The sequence below is a fragment of the Apaloderma vittatum genome, unplaced genomic scaffold, assembly GCF_000703405.1.
Source record: "Apaloderma vittatum isolate BGI_N311 unplaced genomic scaffold, ASM70340v1 scaffold4743, whole genome shotgun sequence".
Classification (NCBI taxonomy): domain Eukaryota; kingdom Metazoa; phylum Chordata; class Aves; order Trogoniformes; family Trogonidae; genus Apaloderma; species Apaloderma vittatum.
The window spans coordinates 1-22,943 of NW_009708450.1; the positions used below are offsets into that span (position 1 = coordinate 1).

General features: G+C 40.8%; 1 protein-coding gene across 1 annotated transcript; it reads left to right on the forward strand.

Annotated features, from left to right (window-relative positions):
* The first annotated feature begins 1,358 nt into the window (after positions 1-1,358).
* On the forward strand, positions 1,359-22,633 carry VWDE (von Willebrand factor D and EGF domains). The gene is made up of 21 exons (XM_009866544.1): positions 1,359-1,691; positions 3,047-3,255; positions 3,715-4,694; positions 5,851-5,987; positions 8,972-9,127; positions 9,668-9,772; positions 10,147-10,261; positions 11,102-11,352; positions 11,471-11,690; positions 12,280-12,417; positions 12,963-13,073; positions 15,593-15,688; positions 15,775-15,870; positions 16,381-16,476; positions 17,887-17,982; positions 18,299-18,394; positions 18,888-18,983; positions 19,082-19,177; positions 20,460-20,555; positions 21,113-21,216; positions 22,613-22,633. The coding sequence occupies exons 1-21, from the start codon at positions 1,359-1,361 to the stop codon at positions 22,631-22,633; spliced, it is 3,648 nt and encodes a 1,215-aa protein (XP_009864846.1).
* Positions 22,634-22,943: the final 310 nt, after the last annotated feature.

The following is a 22,943-nucleotide window of genomic DNA, read 5'->3' on the forward strand; positions in this document are numbered from 1 at the left end:
CTGCTCTCTAATAAGTCATTCACTGACCTTCTTTCTAAAGCCAAGACATCTTCCCTGGCCACAGGTGGCGTGGTTTGGGTATGCTTCTGTCTTTCAAAGCGTTTCGAATTCATGGAAGGTGTTGAAACAAACCCAGGTTCCACACTTAGTGCTTTTCTATTCACTGCTCAGCAGAAGCACATTTCTTCAAGGGGCAGAGTGAGAAGAAGAGCTCTTGCTTCCAAATAAGCGTGTTCAGCCCAGAACCCCGCTCTTTTTTGTAACTCGATAACGGAAGGGAACAGATAAGTTGTAATTGCTTCTCTGGCAGCGCTGTGACTGGTAATAATAAAGTCAGGGGGGTTTTCCTGGTCTTGCAGTTTGTCCTTCAGTGGAAATTACGGGGATGGCTTCACTGGGCATTTTAACCAGTGAGACATTGGGGTCAAGCTTCCTTTTGAGGCAGTGATTTACTGTGATATGATACTGTAGGGAAAGAACTTTCTTTTTAAGGGTAAAGTCTGTTGCCACTTCCTTTTACAAATTGAGGAAACAAATAGAAAAGGTACTGTCCTTCCTGTAATCCTGTGCAGTCCCAGTAGGGTGGCCATCTGCAGTGTGGGCTGGCCCATTATACACCATCCTGCAATTAACTGTCAAATGCCACTTATAGCCAAGAGGCTGATAAACTTGCAGCAAAAGTTTGGGGCTTTTTCTTTCTTTTTCGTCTTATTTTTTTTCCCTTCTCACCGCTGGATTTCAACCTTGCTTCAGGGAACAGATGGCTGAGCCTAAAGAAATAAAAGGAAGTTGCTATTTATGTTTATTTCATCTGAAATAATTTTCAGGTCCTTGGGAATAAGTGCTCGCCATCTCCATCTTAATAAAGCAGACCTTTTTTAAATATGCGTAGCTTTTTAAATCATTTTGTCAAGGGTACTCAGGCAGTTTTCAGCAGCTGTCCCCTCCTGCATGCACACTGCTCTGCATCTGGTTGCTTTGGATTTATAGTCTTACTGCTGTAGAAACACAAAGGTAGAGAAATACCCTCCAATTCCCTGTCATAAGCATCATTAAAAAAGATCAAGAAATGGCAGTGGCTTCATGTTTATATTTCCATGCACGAGCATTGACTACATATACTCCACTCATGGTCTTTTTCTTATTCTTTTTTTTTTTTTTTCTGCTGTAAAACAGATTTATTCATTTATCTTTTGATTTAGAGCTGCACAGAGGAAAAAAGGATGGTGTTTGTTCAGAACAAAGTTGAGCGTTGCTTTGTGGGCTGTACTGTTTGGTTTTTCCTGATGCAGGAAAACGAGTTGCGGTGTCCGAGTTCACCAAATATCAGAAATCTATTTTAAGCTAAAGTTGCTGACATGGTGATACAGTTATTTTATAACCACAGCGATATCACACACTGTTCTTTTGATTCCAGACTCTATGACAATTTTCAAACAGGAACATTCGTTCTTTATAAGAGTACGGCTCGCGATTTCGAAGTTCACGTTCGCCAGTGGGACTGCGGCAGCCTTCAGCACCCAGCGTCCTGTAACTGTGGCTTTGTTGCCAAAGAAGGGAGCGATGTGATCGCCTTTGACATGTGCAGCGGGCAGCGGCGCGAGTCCGAGCCGCGCTTGTCTGTCGTAAGCAGAGACACAACAGGAAGCAATGTCAGAATCACTGAGTCCTACCTAGGAAGAAAAGTAACTGTAAGTAGCCAATAATCACTGACAATAATCTCAGTAATTATTTTCCTAAGTCACACCGGCTTCAGTGTGACTGAAACATGTTTTGTTTTCTGCGATTAAGCAGTAGCATAATGTTTGTTTTACAGTCATAGTCCTTCGGCCAGTGTTTTGCCTGTAAGGGAAGTTTCTTGTCCTGAAAAACAAGGATGAGTCAACACTTTTCTAGAACCATGTTATCAGTTAGAGTGTACCACCTTAGTGTGGAAGGTGCAGGTTTGAGATTAAATATGCATTTATTTAGCAGTGCTAATGTTCCAAAATGAGTTCTCTGCGTGCTCGGCTTCTCACATGCCACTTGTATAGGAAGGCTGTGCCTGCAAGTAATTAAATATGCCAAATGCTCTCCACAGAATTAGAAGAGTACATGGTTTCTCTGGAGAAGGCAGCCCTCAGATGAAACATTCATGTTTGCTTTTATAGTTTCCTGTAGCTCTTCTTTTGGAGATAGAAGTGCTGGAGGACTCCACTGAACTTCAAATGAAGCAGAATGTAAAAATTAAGCCCTCAACTGCTCTTTAATCACTGTGTTAGTCTGGAAGGCAAGCCATAAAACCAGACATGCCTTTTCAACTTGGATTTGGCTGTCGGTGTAAGACGATTTAAAATATTTAACTTTTATCTGAAGCGCTTCATCTGAAGTCCTCAGATATGAAATATTAAGACAACGTTAGGCAACAGTGAAATTAAAAGGATAGTGAAGAACCAGAAAAATTGACTTGCTCAGATTTGTACAGCAAGTTAGTAACAGAAACAGTGTTTAAACTTGCCGTGGATTTTGTTCTTGAGACTGCTAGTGTTTCTTTCAAGAGGCTGTAAAGTTGTCTAAAATTAGAGTAAATATTTGAGAATATTCTGAGCTGTCTAGAGTATTTAGGATCATCTTTGCAGGTAGAAGGTGACTCTATGTTAAGCTACTAATACAGGAGGGCATGTAGCTGACAAAAAGTTGAGAAAGTTGCTCCCAAATTGTCTTTTCCTATTACCAGATTTAGCCCTTTCGATACGCTGACATATGAAGACTGAGCAGCCCAGGTGATCTTTAATTCTCTGTGGTTTTGCAGTCACTGACCCTGCACAGTACACCGGCTGCTGATGGCTGAGGTTTGTTTATGGGCCTACAGTGCACTTCCAGCTGCCTGCTGAGGTTGAGATGTATAGAAGAAATAATGAGATTTGTCTGATCCAGAATAGTTAGAGCAAGAATTTAATAGGATGTCTTTATATGCCTGGCCTTTCCTTGCCAACAAACAAGCCTGGCTTTACTAGGTAAAATAAAAATTATGTTCCTCATTACGATATCATCAATCTCTTTTTAGGTTTTGTTTTCTTCTGGAGCTTTCGTTCGTGCTGATGTGAGTGAATGGGGGATGAGCATAACACTTAGGGCACCCAGTTCAGATTACAGACACACGATGGGACTCTGTGGCACCTTTGATGGAGATGCGGAGAACGACTACCACACTGCAAGTGGGGTGCAAATCCCCAAGCATGCTAGCGTTCCTTTCTCTTTTATTAAGGAATGGAGGTAACAAAATGCTTCTGTTTCAATCAAATGTCATAAGCTTTGGTTCAACCTTTCCTTCACGCTCTTAAAAACTTCTCAAAATAATAATAATAATAATAAAATTTTCTTCAGTTTTCAAGTTAATGTTAGAGTGCCTTCATTACATTCTATAATTAATTTTGAAGAAAATTGAAATGGAAGTGCCAAGTTAGTAGTTAAGTAGTGTGACGTAGGATTAGTTGGAGTAGGTTTTGAACAAAATATCATGGCGTACAGAGGCTGCCCACTCTTCTCAATTCTTCTGTTAGGAGTTACTCTCACGGTTTTGTGATTTAACTGGTCTTCCGATACGCCTCTGTGCTACAGATTCTGCCATGTGTGCTGTAGGAGTATGAAACAACAGAAAGCAAAACAGGTGTTAATGCTGTACTAGAACAATAAAAACAGTTCAGATACCGTTTCATCTTTTGCTTTCTCTAGGATTCCACCAGGAGATAGCTTGTTTGACAAGACACCTGCTTCTTTAGCGTCTTCTAGAAAAACAGTCTTCTGTGACTGCGCCCTTGAAGATGCTGGATTATATCAATCGGTGAATAAACTAGAGACAGTTTCTCAGTCAGAACTTCCTCTGTCTTGTAAAGAAAGCGAAAGTGGTAGATTTCTTTCTTTGATACCGGGACTGGATGTCACTGCTGAGTATCTCGGTCCTGGTGATCTTGTCAGAGACTTAAAGAAACGTTCTGCGCGTGAAAAGGATTCATCTACACTTCCGCAGAGCGAGGAGAACCAACCCAAACTCCATGAAACATCACCAGTAAACACACGTGTCTCTGCAACCTCCGTGGGAACTGGTGTAGAAAGAGAAGGAACTTCGAGCTCAGACTTTAGCAGAAATTCTCGCCGTGACAATGATCGTCTTCACCAAAGTCAATCTGTTGCAAGTAGAGGGAAGCGCCAAAATTATTATGAATATCATCCAGTAGTTCTATTCCAAAGTCTCAGCCAAACAGACTTAGAGGGATATAGTTATTTTTTCCCAGAGGACCATGCTACTGCCACAGAACCAAAGTTTCTTCCTTCTTGGCCCACGCCTTCTGGCCTCGCTGAGCCTGGCGCTTTGTCACTGTGCCAGCAGGCGATCGCTAATTCCAGCATCGCAAGATCTTGTGCCAGCCTGCTTGGCCGGCGAGTGGAGGATGCCATCGATATGTGTGTTAAAGATCTGCTGCTGAAAGATGATCTCAGCTGGGCAGAAGCTTCCTTAGCTCTTCTCGAGAATGAATGTGAGAAAAGAATTTTAGAAGAGATGAATTATAACCCGCAGGAGCTGGAAGGGTCGGTTGAGAGCCTGCTGACTGCCTTGAAGTGCCCCAGTCTCTGCAGTGGTAATGGGGAGTGTACAGAATGGGGCTGTGCGTGTTTTCAGGGCTACAGCTCATACGACTGCAGCGTAGTGTCTGGTAAGTGGGGTTAAAAAATGAGATTTACTTAGGTAATGTTCTCAGTGTTTGTGCAGCGTACATTTATTTTGCTGTATTTCACTCCTGCTTTTGCACGCTGAGAGGGGTTCGCCACAGTGGTCCTGTTTGTTAGCCAGCAGTTTAGTTCCAGTTTAATACAGTCAGATTTTTCTATTCAGCCTTCTCATTTCCAAAGGGCACTTAGTTTCTGACATGTCAGATTTTAAAAATTTACCACTTGGTGAGTTCGCAGTCTGGAGTGTTGCCCCAAGAGATTAGCGATGTTTCCACACACTGTCTTCTTCAGGGAAGATCTGCCACATCCATCCATTCCCTAATTTTTTATAGTCCATATGGTCCTTTTTATTAACTGGAAGTGGGATGTTTTGCTCTTTGGTGATGTTACAGCTCTGTAAGCTGACTGTTAGATGTGGTGGGAGCAGAACTGATGGCAAATTAAAAAGAGATACTGCAAAAAGACCTGGGCAGAGTTGATTTGCTTTTTTCCCCAGTAAATAAGAATAAAAATTTGGTTGAGCAAGTACACTGGAAAATCATGAAAAGTACTACACAAGTCAAAACCCTTTCAAAACAAAACCTGTTAATATTTTGTCTTGCAATGGTGTTTTTGTTTTAATGACCTATTTAAAAGCAAATAGAGAAAGAGGTAAGAGAATAATAGAAATATTTTGTTCCTAGATAAAAACTACTTGGAGTTTTCTCATCTCTGTCTGTTTCCTGGAGTAACTTCCACCTGAGATATTTTCGTTTACCCTTTAAACAAATATTTCCCGTTATACATTACTGCATAACTGTAACCTACTTCTAAGCCTGAGTTTCATTTAGATTTTATTCTGCAAGTGTGCTCTAAAGAACCATAGATGAGAAAGCAAAATACATTCACAAGTGTTTGTTCTCAGATTAATATTTTCTGTGCTTCATAAACAGTTGCAAGAGAAGACAAAAGCCTAGCTTTAAAGTTAAGATGGATTTTAACAGTAAATACATTTCTGTTTACCCCTTTCTTCAGCTGGGTCCAGATTTTGTTGCTTGCATAGTTTTCTTAGCTGGCTTGAGAAATAAACATATTGCTTAATGTAAGTGCCTATGAATGAGGGAATATACTGACATTCATTGTCTGATCTCTACTTTGAAGACCAGGCTCCAGAAATTACAGAGCTGGAGAATGCCGGGCTCTGCGATATCCGACAGTACGACTGCGCGTCAGTGAGAGCCTTCGGACGTGGCTTCAGGGAGTCGTCGAATCTGAAATGCGAAATTACCAAATTACAGGTAGGTCTCCCCGAATGGTAACAATTAAGAGTTGAAACTTCTCGGAGAACGAGGGCGAGCATGTCTTGCAGATTGTCCCTTGGTGTGGGTACGAGCCAATGCTTTAGTGGAGCTAAAAGCAAAGGTGCTCAGCACTTTGCAGCAGACTCTCAAGCCTTTGCCAGATTGCCATTTCCTCCACGATAAGAGAAATACAAAACATAATGGGAATGTTCAGCAGCTGAGAGGGAGATAACAGTGTGTGGCCGCTATCCATCAGAAGAGGGCAAGGGCAGCCCTATTAATATCAGCCAGGACACCGTTGTTCGGTTTTTAAGTGCTTATGGAGAGGACTGGAAGTACCACTTCTTTGAAAAAGGACAGCGAGGTTAAAGACATTACTAGAGTTCTGTCTCAAATCTAATGCTTGAAATAGCCCTTTTATAAACACAATAAATCTCTTACAAAAAGAGGAAGACGTTTTTGATGTGTTGTCTGTTTCCCTGGGGAAGAATACCAGGGCTATTGAATGATATATGCGAGCTCTATACCCTAGGCTTGAACAGGAGATTAAAAATGATGCGCTGTAAACTAAGAGGAGTCTGTGTAGACAGACTGTTGGTACTCAGACCTAGAATTTGCTCAAGGCAAATTTAGAAACAGTTTACAAGTGTTAGCCTGGAGTGAACAAGGGGCAATCACACGTTTTTATGTGGTGTTACACACGAGAATAAAAATAGCTTCAAAGTAAAATTGGGTTTAATTGATGTGATTGTGGTGGTGCAGGAAGAGATGGCAAAAGGGGAACCCTTCAGTGGGAAAATTCTGTCCCTGAGACAGGAGTTTTCCATAGCTAGTTCCAGCAGATGCTAAAATTATTTTGACAGATTAGGCAGTGGTGGCTGTGGCTTTTTCTTAAAGACAACATGTAACCACTCATCTGCAAGTAGGCTTAAAATGGTAAGTCGAGAGTAGGTTTACACTCCGTTAAGTTAAAAGACTTTTAGCCCAAGCTCACAGCGAGACAGTTATTGGCAGTTCACTTATCCCAGTTTGAAATGGCTCAGTTTTAACTCATAGCTGGGTACTCTGCTAGAACACTCTTTGCGGTGATATTTTGCTCCCAGCTACAAAATCTTTCTATTGGGTCACTTCTATCGATGATCTTCTCAATGACAAGAGCCAAGTTAGAAAATGAACGTTACTGCTACAGTGGAGGAGGAAGCTGAGATTTTTTTCATTGAAAATACAAAAGAAAGGATGTTTGGGGTTTTTTTGGGTTGTTTAATTTTCAGTCCAGAGTAATAGTGACTTTATGGAAATGTCAGTGGGTTTGCAACAGTTTAGAACTCCACGTATTTTGAGATTAAACTGAAATGATCAAAATTTCGTAGAAGAGGCATTTGGGCACTGAATTTTATATTTTTCATTTTTTTAAAAATTTTGACTTTTGAATGGTTAAATCAGACCCATGGACTGTACTGCCATGTCAGGAAGGGTGTAGGTCTCGTGCATGATGCTAAAAGAGGTGGTTCAGATAATTCTCTATTGAAGTACCTCACAGATGCAGAACTACTGCACTTCCTGCTAAAAGGTTTGGGTAGAACATGATCAAGGAACCTATGAGTAAATTCTGGACCTGTGTAATAAGATTTTTGTAAAAGATGACCATGTGTTTAAGTTCCTCAAAATGAAAATATGGTTTTAATTTCTTTTTATATACACTGAACTGCAGAAGTTTTTCTGTGAACCTAATGAGCTAGAATGCTGGTAGATCTGAAGCGTTTTTATCTGGTTGTGAAAGGTTAAAATGTTTCTGAAAAAATGTTGTGAACTTGCCTCCAGCTAAGCATTCTAAGCATAGACCCTGGAACAGACTGCCCAGGGAGGGGGTTGAGTCGCCATCCCTGGATGTGTTCAAGTGCCGCTTAGATGTGGTGTTGGGTGATATGGTTTAGGGGTGAACTTGTAGTGTAGAGTTAATGGTTGGACTCGATGATCCCAAGGGTCTTTTCCAACCCGAATTGTTCTATGATTCTATGATTCTGGACTACATCACATTTCAAAGATTATGGTACTGAAAATGACCTATTTAGAAATATTTAGTTGTTACACTTTTACTCAGCCTTGCTGTGAATTCTTAACTGAGTACAGGGCGAAAGAAAAACCAAATATTTGATTGGAACAGAAATAGCTCATATGTCTTTTCAGCAAAAGTTTTTCTTTTTCCTTATCAACAGATGACTCCTCCTGTCAGGACTGGGATTGAGTAGCTGTCCTGATTGCTCCAGTAATTGAGAAAAATGTGCCAGCTCAGTTAAACCTCGTCGAGCTCAAAATGATTTTAATCTTGCTGTTCTCTTGATTCTTAGTCTGCCTAGATTCTTGCTTCCACCTAACTTTATTTTCAGTGTGCTTATCCCTGCTTCCACGTCAATACTTCAGCCAAATAGTATTGTCTTCCCTATTCTGTTACCTCAAACCCTCGAGATAGCTCTTCAGATGACTTGTCCTCACTTTAGAAGAAAAGTCTACAGGGTTAATTGTCTAATCGCCTGGCTTATGGGAGGGCTTAATGGCCAACTGCTACTTGGCACCCGGCACCCAGGGTGACACCAAAGTCCTGCCAAAAGCCTCTTTTGTTCCTCCAGTGGACACTTGTCCTCTCCCAGGGGTGGAGATGGAGGAGGATAGAGGCCCTTCGACATCAGATCCGTGCTGTTAGAGGATCACCCACTGCTTAACCCTCCCGTTACGCTCCAGCTGAAAGAACTTTTGTCCTTGGCAAGGCAGTGCCAAAGGGCTGTGCGGCAGGAAAGACTTCTCTGCCTTTGCTTGCGCGGTGGCAGGCTTAGGTAGAAATCTGTGTGTGCAGATAATTGCATTTCGTGTTTCTCACTGCATCCGAATCCAGACACTGTGCAATACATGATTTTGTTTCTCTGAGAAAAATCTTTTCGTAACGTATTTCACTGAAAAGGATATTTTTGTGTCTTAACTTTTAGTATAATGATAGACACTGGATCCCTGGAGAACCTCTAACTATGCCAGCTACCTTCCAAAATGCCAGGACTGTTGACTGCCAGTTACCAAATGAAGGCCAGCAGTCTGATGTCATGGATCTGGTTGATGATAAACCCATTGCCAGGTGGCAAATAAAGGTATTCCCGGAAATTTCCAATACTCACAGATACGCGTACTAAAATGAAAATATATTACATAGATACTATCCTTTTCTTAATGGCACTAAAGGTGGAAGACAGCTCGCTTAACTTTGGGTCTCAGTTTCCTCACCAAAGCTTAAGCGTTGAGTGCCATTGGAGAGTGTTCTCCCGCAAGGGGACTGGTAGATATGACCTTGACTCTATGACCACGGCCTTAGAGACACACTCTTCGTGAGCAGAAGTTAAAAGCAAAAAAGAAGTTAAAAGCAGAAGTAGAAACTCCAAAGCATTCGAACAACATTAGACACATTAACGGGAAAACAGAGCGGTAAATTTTTCGATTTACCCTACGCGTGGTTGCTCAGATGTCTGCCTAGACTTATTGGCAGGACTGACGAGATTTCTGATGACTATTTTGAGAGTTTGAACATCTAATTGTGGGTGCTTATCAATGAGTTGAAGCTCGTGCTAGCGGTACACTCTGGTGGCACAGTGACACCTGTGTGGGTTAATCCGTCTGTACTGTACACCTTGCAGATTTCTAACGATGGATTCATTTATAGCAACTCTAAACCAATGATATTCTATGATGGAGCCTGTCAGACATGTGACCCACAAGGATCTGGGTTATGTACGTTAAAGGTATGTATTTCACTACTCTCTGTATTTATTACGAAAGCGTGTCTTTTGAGGCAGAAAAAAAGTCTGGAAAGATCAGCAGAACGTGCTCTGTTCTCATTTCCAGTGAGGATTTTCCATACAAAAATGATAAACACAGAAGGAGAAGCTGGCATGAGGCGATTTTAATTTAAAAAAACACCAACAAACAAACAAAAAGCTCTTCTGTAATTAACAAATAAAACCAAACATGCTATCAGTTGCTAAGATTTAAAGACTCCCTTAGTTGTTTGGTGGAAGCAATCTAGATGTGATTTTATCTGAAACTTTACAAATTCATCCAGATTTGATCTTTGATAACCAAAAATTTATGAATCACTTTGTTCTTTCTCTAAAAGGAGAAAACATGCAACATAGATGGACTCTGTTATGGTGAAGGCGACACAAATCCAACCAGCCCTTGCTTGCTCTGCAGACCTGAAATATCAAAGTTGACTTGGTCAGTTGTTGAAAGTAAGTTCCAAATAGTGTTGGGTTTTTTTAGCAGCAAGAAGTTCAAAATCTACTGGTTTTAAATTTATGGAAATAGTGACATTCAAAGTTTAACTAGTTAAGTGTTTCATTTAAAGCTTAGTACCCAGGAGTTTTCGCTTGTAATTTGATCTTGGTTTTCATCTGACATTTCACCTAATTTCTGAAAATGATATTTTGTTTTCCAAACCATACATGTAAAAGTCAGGCTTTTTTATTTTTTCTTGACCTACCCTTTCCTGTAGCCATTGGCACTTGGAAATCTTTTGTCATTTGGCACAGCTACCTCCACACATGTTTATCTGCAGCATTTAGGAATAAAAGAGATTTTCCAACAAATGACTCTGACACCAAACAACAGGAGAACACAAACTGAGTTAAATGGCATGTCGTATTTATTAGCCACTTAATATATGGACATAATAATCATAATAAATATATGGACATATAAGTGAATAATTTTTTCCAACACCCTGTGCTCAGTTTTGCCGCTGCATCCCTTTCCCAAGGATTGCTTAGCGATGTTAAACACCAATCACCTCTGAGTTTTATGGCTTCTTGTAGTTTCATCTGTGAGCTATCCCTGGGTAGTTAAAATACAGTGGTTAAATTTATTAAATTTGAGTTCTTTCTCTGTATAGATGCTCCCTTGCATAGTCTAAGTAATTTCTTGGTTATGTTGTTGTAATGAAAGTATTAAATGTTTTTCACTGAAAAGCAAAAAAAATACTTGTGACTTTCTTAATAGAAAGAGATGCTCCTTTTATATTTTGTAAGTATATTACTTTTGCTTAAAAGAGGAAAATATCTCCTTTGTTACAGACAACCAGCCGCCAGTGCTTGAATCTTTCCAGGGTATTCTACAGGCTTTTTATGGAGAAGATTTTGTGTATCAGTTTTTTGCTTCAGATCCAGAGGGCTCTGCTATTCATTTCACCTTGGATTCAGGTCCGGAAGGTGCCAGTCTTTCCCCTTCAGGTCTCCTTTTGTGGAGAGCTCTATCAATGGATCTCCATAAATTAGCCTTTTCGGTGACAGATGACTGCAATGCAAAGACTAAGGTAGAAATAGAGGTAATGAATATTACAGTAAAGTGACACCTACCAGTAAGATGTTTGAGATGTCTAATTACAAAATGTGTTGCTGGCTCATTACAACATGTGTTGCTGTCTGCTTGGATGTGTCTTGTAGGTCAGTGTGAAATCGTGCGATTGCCTAAATAATGGCTCCTGTGTGACAAATATTAATTTCCCACCTGGAAGTGGAAGGTACCTTTGTGTGTGTGTGGCTGGATTCGAAGGTGATCTCTGTCAAGTGAATACTGATGACTGTAAACTTCACCAGTGTGGCGTTGGCAGGTGTGTGGATGGAATAAACAGCTATTACTGTGAATGTCCACCTGAACTTCAAGGTAAATTGCTACTTTATTTATGCACAGTTATCACGGTTAGTGATAAATAGGAGTTTCTAATTTTATGTCTGTGATTTGGATTTTTTTTTTAATTTTTGAGCGTTAATAGCTTGCTGTTGAATATGAAGAAATTTTATGGTTTTGTGAGAAAAGTTATATAGAATCCTAGAGTATTAGGGGTTCAAGATTTTTCTTTCATGAATGCAATGGGGGTTTATATTAGGAAAGGAAATTTCCATTGTTTTCTTCCTCAGGGGTAAACTCAGCCACATGGTGAAACACAGAAGTGATGAGTTTGGTTACAGGGCGATTCCTCCTCTGGCTGCAGATGGACATGTAGTCCCCACAACCATATTCTGCAATAAGCAAGATTCTTGATACAAGATGAAAAAAATGTGAATAGCAAACCCAGTCAGCTCTACTTCCTACATGTACTGAATTACTTTGTTGCACTTGGTAGATGCCCTTTTTATTTCAGAATGTACATTCTTCATTCTACTATACATACATACATTCTCCTTTTATAAATACGCTGTCAGTCTTCTGACACAATATTATAAAAAATAAATAAATCTGTATTTCAATGCAGGTAAAAATTGTCAAGATGATGTAGATGAATGTGTATCCAGTCCCTGCTTCCCTGGAGTGTTTTGCTTCAATACTTTTGGCTCCTACTATTGTGGTCCCTGCCCAAATAATCTGCTGGGAGACGGGAAGTCGTGTTACGGTAAAATTATTTGGTTTTCAGAAGAATGCTGTTATCTCACTGTCGTTCAGAGAAAATATCTTTTGGTTGTGCTTCATGTTTCTACCAGTAACGTAGACATCTTTCCAGCAGTCAGCAAAGAGGGCTGTATCTCTGGCTGTCGACGGCTGGGACAGAATCTCAGCTACTCACAACATCAGACTGCACTGCGTCACATAGTCATAAAATAATTCTGAGGTGACTAGAAAAAATAAGATACAAAATACCCCAGTTCTTTTATGTCAGAGTAGAATAAAATGAAATGTATCCATTGTGTGTTATTTTTGTAATATGAGCAATTATTAAATTATTTTTCTATTAGATTGCTTAACACAGAATTATTTACCCAACTCAAGGCACTTGCCAAGTAAGGTGCCCATTTATTTACAACACGATTATTGAATAACTTGTATTTCTAAAACACTCTTGAAAACTTCGAAGAAACAATTTTACTCTTGATCTGCTTTCTGAATTTTGAGTTATTTTCCTGTATGAAAATTTTGACTCTGTTTTCAATTTATTTGCAGTTGAAACAGAAGTGATTACTAATGGGCCTTCACATCTTTTGTTTTTAGAAAGCTTCGAAGACACTAATGTTGAAAGAAAAGATACTACGAGCGAAATTGGAGGGAATAAAGGTGATTTTTTCGTGAAGAAAGTGGAATTTCTGATTCACATACTGATAAGACTATAGCTGGCAAGTAAAGGTTCTAGTCAGTTTTATGTTATTCGCTTTAATTTTTCAGTTTGACTGGATTTAATTCATTACTGGGGATGTATTCTGATCTGAAAAACGAACCTGAAATGTCAATATCAACAAATCCCTTAGGCCAGTCAAGTCATTTTATTGGCACTGTGATGTATGACATTCTTGCTGTTGCCTTTTGTTTTTGTGACTAACCACTGACAGAAAACAGGTAACGTGGGGATAGGGACATCTGTTCTACGAGACAAGGAAAAGTTTATGGCATTATGCTGAATGCCATTTTCCTGCTTTAACTGAAGGGAAAGGTGAAGGATATGGCAAAGGAATGTCTTCATTCCAAAACTCTGTCAGTGCTGTGGCTGGCATTTCCAGCTCTGTGCCCGCCGGGCCTTTCGTTGCGGGAAATTCTCACGTGTCTTTCCCTTTATCTCCGAATTGTTAGTGGGGAAGGATCAAAACTCACTCCCTTGCCATTGCTGGATCATTCTTCGCTTTTCAGCAGCAGGAGACTGCACTCTGTAATAAGGTTCAGCAACATTTAACCCGTTGTAGACCATTTCTTAGTACCTTTTTAAATGGGCTTAGGGACAGAGCTTAAGTTAGGGAGTACAACCTCCTCCAGTTTCATTCTTCCTCTCCCCCATAAGGCTAAAAAAAGCCTGTGTTCGGCATCCTGCCATTCTGGGATCACAGTGCCCAACTGCTTTCCACAACTCAGCAGATCACTTGCTTTTTGCAGGGCAGAAGATGAACTTTTCATTCGCTTTGTGCTCCTTTCCATGAGGAGACTGAATCAGTCTCTGTCGTTTATAAAACACAGGAAACATCCCACTAACAAAACCCAAGCAGAAACATTGAGAAAGGTGATAAAAAGGTTTGAAGAGCTAAACATGGTAATACTTTTGCTTACAAGGTGGGTGGACGGTTCACCTAAAATACTGTCCATGGTGCATCCGTAGGTACAAGCATGTTCATACTTGTGGTTAAATATCTCCTTCTAGGTTCTAGGCTTACTACGAGTCCTTAGACACACCGGTGAACCGTAAGCAGTGTCTTTTCTTTAAACTCTCGTTCAGCTGCCTAGTTGGAAGCAGTATATGGAGCTGGGAATTTGCTCTGACAGTAAAGGTGTTAATTGACCCAACATGGGAAAATCTCTGCTGTCTGGTTCATATATATGGTGCTTTCTCCTTTAGCCAAGAAAAGGCCACGGTAAGGATAGGAAAGGGCACAGAGCCAGAATACCTTGACCTCCAGTTCTGCCAGTTAGGTTCCCCTGGGGTGCTGCTTACATATTCTGGTGTAGCACATGGAGAGACTTCCTGAAGCACAGAAGGAATGAGCTGTACATTTTTCTGTTCAGAAGATTTTTCCTTGCCATCAGAAGGAAAAAAAAAAAAAAGTCTCTTCATATTCCCACACTTCTTCTCCCCTTTTCTTTCTGGCGCGCTGTAGGTTTTCAACAATCATCCACTGAGAAGGTTTTGAGTGTCTCAAAGTATATTCCCAGCTCTACAGATGTCCCCAAGAGATTTCTTTCTACAGAAATGGTCAGAATCAGCACACCACCAGCAGTCACCACCTGGAAGTTACTTAATTCTCAGAGAAGTGCTTCTCTACAACCTGCTGCGACTGGAAACACGGCTCACGCTCCCAGCACCGTCAGTCGTCACCTTGCTGACATGGAAAACAGTTCTTCAGCACGTGCTGTGATGAGTGCAGCTTCGAGGAGCCGTGCTGCATCACCTGAAAAGGCAGCGAGGGCACAAGCTGAGGCATGCAGCCCTTCTGAGACCAGCAGAAAGACTTCTCGCACCAGAACGAGTATAAACAAAGGGCTCTCTTTGCCAGGCAAAGTTTTCAAAGGTGGAAATGCTCACAGAGTTGAGCACCTATTACCCAAACATAAAGCAAGTCCTTTACCTTTCGTCCTTGTTGAAGCCACTGTCCCAACAAAAAAGCTTTCTGAAGAACTGAGTAAAATAGCGATTCCTAAAGCAGTAACTTGCACCGATTTACCCTGTTTTCCTGGTGTACCTTGTGAGCCAAGTCAGGATGGAAGGGTCAGGTGTGGTCGTTGTCCTTACGGTTATTATGGAGATGGCCTCACCTGCAGAGGTATTACCAATAAGTGCACTAAGTGCTTTGCAGAAAAGAACCTTGTTGACGTCTTCCTAACTTGGAAGTGCGTTGTTACTGTGTGACGAGTGAAACGCAGAGACTATTGAATTTTCTTATTTGCATTATTAATACTGGCATAGCCGACAGGCTTTTAGCTGTATGGATGCACTTAAAAATATTTTTCTGATGTGTCTCGGACTCCCCGCTCACGGGCAGGGTGGAGTGGAGTCTGCGTGCTCTGTTTGTTGTGCTAGGCAAGACACAGTTGCTGTTGAAATGCTGCTTTCTGTTTTCCTTATTCCTTCCTTTGTTTTCTCCGTTGCCTTTCAGCAAGATGTAGACAAACATGTGGCAAAAATATGGAGTGTGTAGCACCCAATGTTTGCAAATGCAAGCCTGGTTATGCTGGTTATAACTGTCAGGCTGGTGAGTAAGGCATTTTGATTTAGCCTGTGGTTAACTCATATCCACCAATTAATGATTTGAAGTTCACTGTTGATTTTTTTGCACAGCTCTGTGCAGACCTGACTGCAAAAACCAGGGGAAGTGCGTTAAGCCCAATGTCTGTGAATGTCTACCAGGATACAGTGGCTCCACTTGTGAGGAAGGTAAATAAAACACTTTTCACTTTTGTATCCATAAATACCCAAAGGGTGCTTAAATAACTTCTCTCACTGTTCATTGTGACACGAAGAGGTTTGTTCATTTTGGTTTAACAGAACTCTTTGAGTACCATGTTGGTATTTACCCTACTTTTTGATATACACCGTAAATGTTGCTTGTGATGGCTCTTCTTAAATTAAGCTTTCACAGTAGACAGAGGAGTTCACCAGTGAATGTAGATGCTAAACAGTCCCAAAGAGAGGAGAAGTCCTGTCTGGAAATTTTCTCAGATTTCTTTTCTTCAGGGTGACCACCACGGTTGGGACTCTGCATACTCTGTTGGAATTAAGTTCTTCTTGTTACTTACTCTTGCCAAAAAGCATTGCATACGTCTCGTTTTATTACCAGTTCTTTGCTCACTGTCAGTTACTAACCTTTTCCTTTGTCTAAAGCATAACCAATCCATGCATCTTTTTAGAGGTGATTTCTTGAGCAACGTAATTCTCTGTCTGCAGCACATTGCAAACCACCCTGCCAAAACGGAGGCACGTGCTTGGCCAGAAATCGCTGCACCTGCCCGTACGGTTTTGTGGGACCGAGATGTGATACAAGTAAGGAAAAAAGCACAGGGAAGAAGACAGACCATTTCTCCTGGTCTTTGGGAGCAAGAAAGCAAATTATGGTTTAAATTTTCGATGCACTATGTCTAATGCCGTTAAACAAATGACATTATAGCCTCTTTGAAGGCTCCAATAGTTGGGCTTTTCAGACATTGGTTGGGTAGTATTTACATTTAACATGAAAAGCAATGTACTATAAAAATTGCAAATAGTTTATTATTTATTATTCAGGACATGGAAGCATTGAGCACGTTGTGTGTATGACACCACCTTCAGGACAAACACAGATATTTAATATGTCCTTATAGCTTTTTAACTTCTATCATTTTAAATTGGTTACATGCTGGGATACATTCAGAAGTCTGTATCGGTGAATGGCGAGTCAGAAAAAGTGGGATAGAGGAGAACTGAATTCAAAACCACGTTGTGGCGTCTTTTTTTTTTTTTTTAACCTGGTATGAATACTGGAGTATTTGCTGCGATCATAGCTGAAAAAAATAGAATTAGCTATTCTCACATAAATTGGCTTTTACATATCAAAGTCTACATGCTGCAAGCTGGCAAATCCAAATTCGGGGGTAGATTTCATACTGGTAATTCCTGTCATTCAGAGTCTAAATTTAGAAATGCTGTTCATTCACCTGAATGTGCCACTGCAGTATTGACCCTGAATTGAGGAAGCCCTTTGTTCATCTCCTCCTCAAATCTCAGGACTCTTAATTCTCAATTTTTCTTGTTCTTGTTTCAAAAAATAAATAAAAAAGTGCTTTTTGTTAAGCAATACTAAAGAGAATGAGACGTTGTTCTGAAGAAGTGGTGCGTGTTTCCACAGCGCCTCAAATCCCAGGACTCTTAATTCTTAATTTTTCTTGTTCTTGTTTCAAAAAAAAAATAATCTGCTTTTTGTTAAGCAATACTAAAGAGAATGAGACGTTGTTCTGAAGAAGTGGTGCGTGTTTCCACAGCGATGATGTTTTAATGTCTTTCTTGTTACTCCTGTGTCACTCTGTGCGTGCAGCTGCACTTGCTGTTGGAGGACACTGTGTGAACTTTCTCAGGAGTCCATGAAAGCCATCACACAACACGCTGCATTCGTCTCTTAGTGCTGAATTGCCCATTTTTCTTTAGATTTTATTGGGAATTTTCCAGATTTTTAATACTGAATATAACCAGACCGTGTATAATTACCTGGACAGACATTTTATAGCTGGTAGTAGCTTTTTGTGGCTTTGAGACTGGATTAATCCATTCAGCAGTTCCTTCTCGAGTAGTGGTATTTCCAGTGTTCATATTTGGGAAAAACTGAGAAATGAATCAGGCATAATTTGTAGCGTATCTCTTTCTCTCTCCCACCCCCTCCTCTCCTTCTTTTTTGTTCTCGCCCACCTTCTTGGATGGCAGTGGTTTGCAACAGACACTGTGAAAACGGGGGTGAATGTCTTACCCCAGACATCTGCCACTGCAAACCTGGGTGGTCCGGACCGACGTGCAGCACAGGTAACACCCCCGCACCTTCCCTGTTCCTGGGGGAGCACCCGTCAGACCTCCCGTGGTTTGAAATTGGGAACCTGGCTCAGGTGGCAGCGGTGGGTGGCTCCTCACTGTTGCGCTGCTCCCTCTTGCACGTTAGTTCTGCTGCTGGCAGAACCTCTAAAAAGTCTGATACCGGTCCTCAAATTTTGGGTGAAGGTTTTCTGTGAGTGGTGTTATCTGCAGTTGGCTTGGGTGTTGAATTCCTGTCCTTGCAACAGAAGCACTTATTTTGTGGACTTTATTTGGGTGCTTCCCACTCTGCCTGACCCTGTTTCTGCAGCGATGTGTGACCCTGTGTGTCTCAATGGTGGTTCCTGTACTAAGCCAGATGTTTGCCTCTGTCCACGTGGATTCTTCGGTGCCCAGTGTCAGAATGGTAATGCTTTTTTTTTTTATTTATTTCCCCCCCTTAGCTGCCATTACGAGGAAATCGGTGAGAAAATATTGTTCTCTTAAGACACAAAATTCACCATCAAGTCATGTGCCTGGGAAGTGCTGCAAAACAGAGATTGCGTTACGTCTTGGATTTTGTGGCTGATTCAGTGAATGTCCAAGGAGAAGGGAGACTCAAAAGTTGCCTTGTCTTCCGCTCAACTTTTGAGCAGTGTTCAGCCAGTTCCATTGTCTGTTCTGTAGTCTGGTTACTCCCGTACACGTACAGTTGCCAACCTTAACCCCTTTTTATCTGATTTTGTCTTTACTATTGACACTAATAAGTCTTTCCTGTAGGCACCAGTTTGCATTAATATGATTTTTACGAGTGCTGAATGTCTGTATAAGCTGTTGCACTCTTGCTTCCTACAGTTATATTGCTAAGTCAAACAAAATGCAAACTACAGCCTTTCCTTTTTTTTTTGTGTGTCTTTTAGCTGTCTGCAGCCCGCCTTGTAAGAACGGTGGTCATTGCATGAGAAATAATGTCTGTTCTTGTCCTGATGGGTACACAGGCAGAAGATGTGAAAAAAGTAAGGCAGCGTTATGTCCTTCCAGGATCCAAGAGTAACTAATAAAAGATTCTGTACTCATTTAAATGTATTAAACACTGGATGGTTTTGATTTTAAGGTGTCTGTGAGCCACGGTGCATGAACGGAGGAAGGTGCGTAGGGCCAAATGTTTGCTCTTGTCCTTCAGGCTGGAGAGGAAGAAGATGTAACACTCGTAAGTACCTTATAGTTAATAGGAGAACCATACAGCAGAAGTAATATATGGCTAAAGGACAACTCTGTCCACGCAACTAGCATCAAATTAGCACCAAAGAACTCAAGAATATACACGCCTTTTGAAAAAAAATGGTCTGTAACTTGGCAGCAAAATTCAAGAATGAGAAATAATAATACCATGCCGTTCTCAGGTTAAATCAGAAGACCCAAATAACCTCTTACATTCATGTATAGCAAATAATATTTGTTACTTTCTTAATTCTTGTCTCAATACGAAATATCTGTATTTCTGTAAAGAGCTGAGTCAATGAAGTAAAAGAATTTCAATTTGTGCTGTAGAGCATAAAAGCAGATACAATAGATAAAAGTACAGTGAAAGATTGCAAAACTGTGGGAACGTAGTAGGAGATTATTGGAACAGAAGATGCCATGTGGACAATTGGGAAAGGTAGAAGCAGGACTGGGATGGCAGCACAGCTGTGGGTCACATTGTATCGTAATGAAGATATTGATGGTGCATAAATAAAATGTGGCCGTGTGAATAAAAGCACAGTCCGCAGGAAAATCAGCATGAGGCTGGCTGGTAGAAATCCAATAGATAAAGTGTTAGTGTCTGTCACAGCACCCGCCTGAGGCTTAGATATTGATATGGCCAATGAGCTCTCTAATGGCATGGAGGAAAAACAATTTTCCCTGTATTACTTCCTGTAATTATTGGAAAGTTTTATTGAAGAAAAAATTACCCATATTGACAGGGGTGAGATATTCTCAGACACTGCAGAAGAGAGATTGGATTATCAACGAGTCAGTTAATCAATGGGAAATAATAGTGGTTTAGATTATGGCTTAATAAGCAGGGACAAATGTGCAGAAAAATGGGTCATAGAACAAAATTTTGGATCAAATCTTCACAAGCAGATTCTCCCCGTGTTAAGTTGCATGACAGGCAGAAGATCTCTCACTAAGGTGTGCATTTTAGAAAGGTGAATTTGGAAAGAGCAAAGCTATTCAGTGGTGCTGTCTAAATTCAGTATTTCAGGCATTTGTAGTGATCTCTGATGCATCAGAACATCTCCCTGTGTGCTTTGGCCGTGGGGCTTTTTGTTTCTAGTCACCTCTCTTCTTTAGCATCTTGCTGACCTTAGACAGATTTTCAGTGAGGGTGGTGTGACTTTTGTGTAGGTAAATCACTCAGCCTCTCATGGGCATCCTAAAATGTAAAAAATAAGTCAAAGGAGTCGCATGGGATATAACCAAAGATTTTGATGATGTTTGTGCAGCAATCTGTCTTCAGGAATGTAAGAACGGTGGGGAATGTATTGGACCAAGTACGTGCCATTGTCCTCTGCAGTGGGAAGGAACCCAGTGTCAAACACGTAAGAACAACGTGACTTGTCAGCCGTTTGCTTCAGCACGCTTAAGAATGTTCCAGCAATACCTAGTGCCTAGAAGTTCTGTACTTTGGTTGTATTTTAACTCAAATCCGTGTCGAAGGCAGGATAAAGGGTGGAGATTCCTCAGCCCATTCTGAAGCCCTCCAGAGTACGGTGCTGTCTGGGACCATGGCAAGTGTGCAGCTGCTTGCTCCAGGACAGTGCTCTGCTGCAGCAGCCCTGAGAGGCTGTACTAATAGCTTGAAGTTGAAGGCTGTGTTAAAAAACACCTTAGTCCTGTCCCCTGCCCTCAGCGTGTTCCCATATTAAATCTGCAGTTTTGCATAAGGGGGATGGGAGAGGCACAAAAGCATCGTTAGCTCCGTGTGACTGTGACGTGTCCTTACGCTGAGGGAGAACCTGAAAATTTTCCCTCTGAAAAAAACAATCAAGTTCTGAGCTCCTCTAAGCAGGCAGAATACGGACACAGAGGCAGCGGTTGCTTTTCCTGCACCAAGTTGTTCCCGTGACTAAAGCCGCGTACGTACCTCTCCTCCTAGCTGTGTGCGGCCAGAAGTGTCTGTTCGGAGGCAGGTGCGTGTTGCCCAACGTGTGTTCTTGTCGTCCTGGTTACACCGGAGTCCTCTGCGGGAAGAAAATTCAGGTACGTGTAGAGTCAAGACACCCTCGGATACAGCGATTTGGGACTCCTTGTCTAGTCCACGGTCATCCAGTGAAGCGGCAGGAAATACACCAAAGGCGTTCGTCTTGTTTCTTCCTTTTGGTCTCCACTGAGGGGAAATTAATAAAATTCCCAATTTTATAGGCTTTGATACTTAAGAGAACTGCTCTCAACACTTGAATTTCCTTTGTTTCAAATGGAGCTGATTATCTCTTGTCATTCCCTGAGTGGCTGCAGCAGGAATGGATAAATGTCTCCGTGACCATCACCGTTATCTTTTCTAGCACCTGGCCTCATTTTAGGGAAGAGCTTCCCCTCACTGATTTTCTTCACTTGCTTCAAGTCAAGCCCTGGTATCATTCAACTAACTAACTAACTAACTACCTAACTAACTGTTATTTTAATTTCTCTGTTGTGGCACGGAATCTGTTGCGTCCCTTTGCTCGAGTGCTGAAACTCCCTCGCAAAAGTAATGCAGTTAAACCTCTCCTTACAACTAACTTTTGGTTGTGATGGCTGAAGTAGAAAGCATTCTACTCGTGTCATCTGTGACGTTTTTCTTAATTTCAACATAGTTAGACACTTCTCTGGTGGCAGCAGAATTCTTCTGGCGGAGCTGGAGGGCACAGCTGTTTCAGCCCTTGACGCTGGTGCTGTTCCTTTACATTCATCTTTAATTACATGCCACTGCATGCTGCAGCCAAACTACCGTATTCTATCCTTCCCATCCTTCCTTTCTTTTTAGTATTTTGCCACATTATGTCTTCTAATGCAAAATCTATAATGTGCCAGCTAGGTGTGCAGGCATTTTTAGTGAGAAATGGGCAAAAACCAGGGAATCCAGCAATGGTTTAACTTTCATCCATGGGAATTCAGATCTTTTTTCTACTTGATTATCAAGTCCAATATACAATGCCAATACCATTTGTGGTCAGGTAGCAGATAATTTGTTAGAGATGGGGCAAATATGTTTAAGAAATTGAAACAATTGATAAATGCTCGTACGCATTTTGAAAATGTAAAACTGCACATGCCAGAAACAGATTATAATGTTTGTGATACGGATTTCCAAAACATAACATAAAAAAAAAAGGAAATAATTTTAATTCACTGGTTTACATAAACATATCCTGCAAAGCCTTAGTATATTCTTAATCTAGAGAAGACACTGTTGATCAGTCAGACAGTCCTGTATCATACACTGACAAAAATGCCACATTTTCTTAAAGAACCAAACAAGCTATATGTGCAAGTTTAACTTAATGCTGTGTTTCTGCATAGCAGCAAAGCAGAGATTCACTAAAATTGTTTCTTAAACTTCATAATAAAAATGGGCCGTGCCATTAAAATCTCCTTTCACTTTCTTTTTTTCTTCAAGGTACAAAAGCATCATGGTTGAAGAAAAGAAGTGTATCAAGTAAATTGCAATGCTGCATGGATGTAGGGGACTTGAAAGCAGCCAGAGGCTTGAAGGCAATTACAGAATTTAGTTAAATGAAAGGAGTATCCAGAAGCATTATTTTGAAAGATTCTTATTAGGAATTTTGGCGAGCTTCAAAACAACAGTCTTGTAGATATTAAAACATATTTCTATATTTTTTTGCTACCTCATGGACAAACCCATGGCCTCTGATTCTTCACTGTGCTCACAGATTCGATGAATGATGCAAACCCAAAATTCTGCAGTTTGTCAGCTGGACTACGAGATT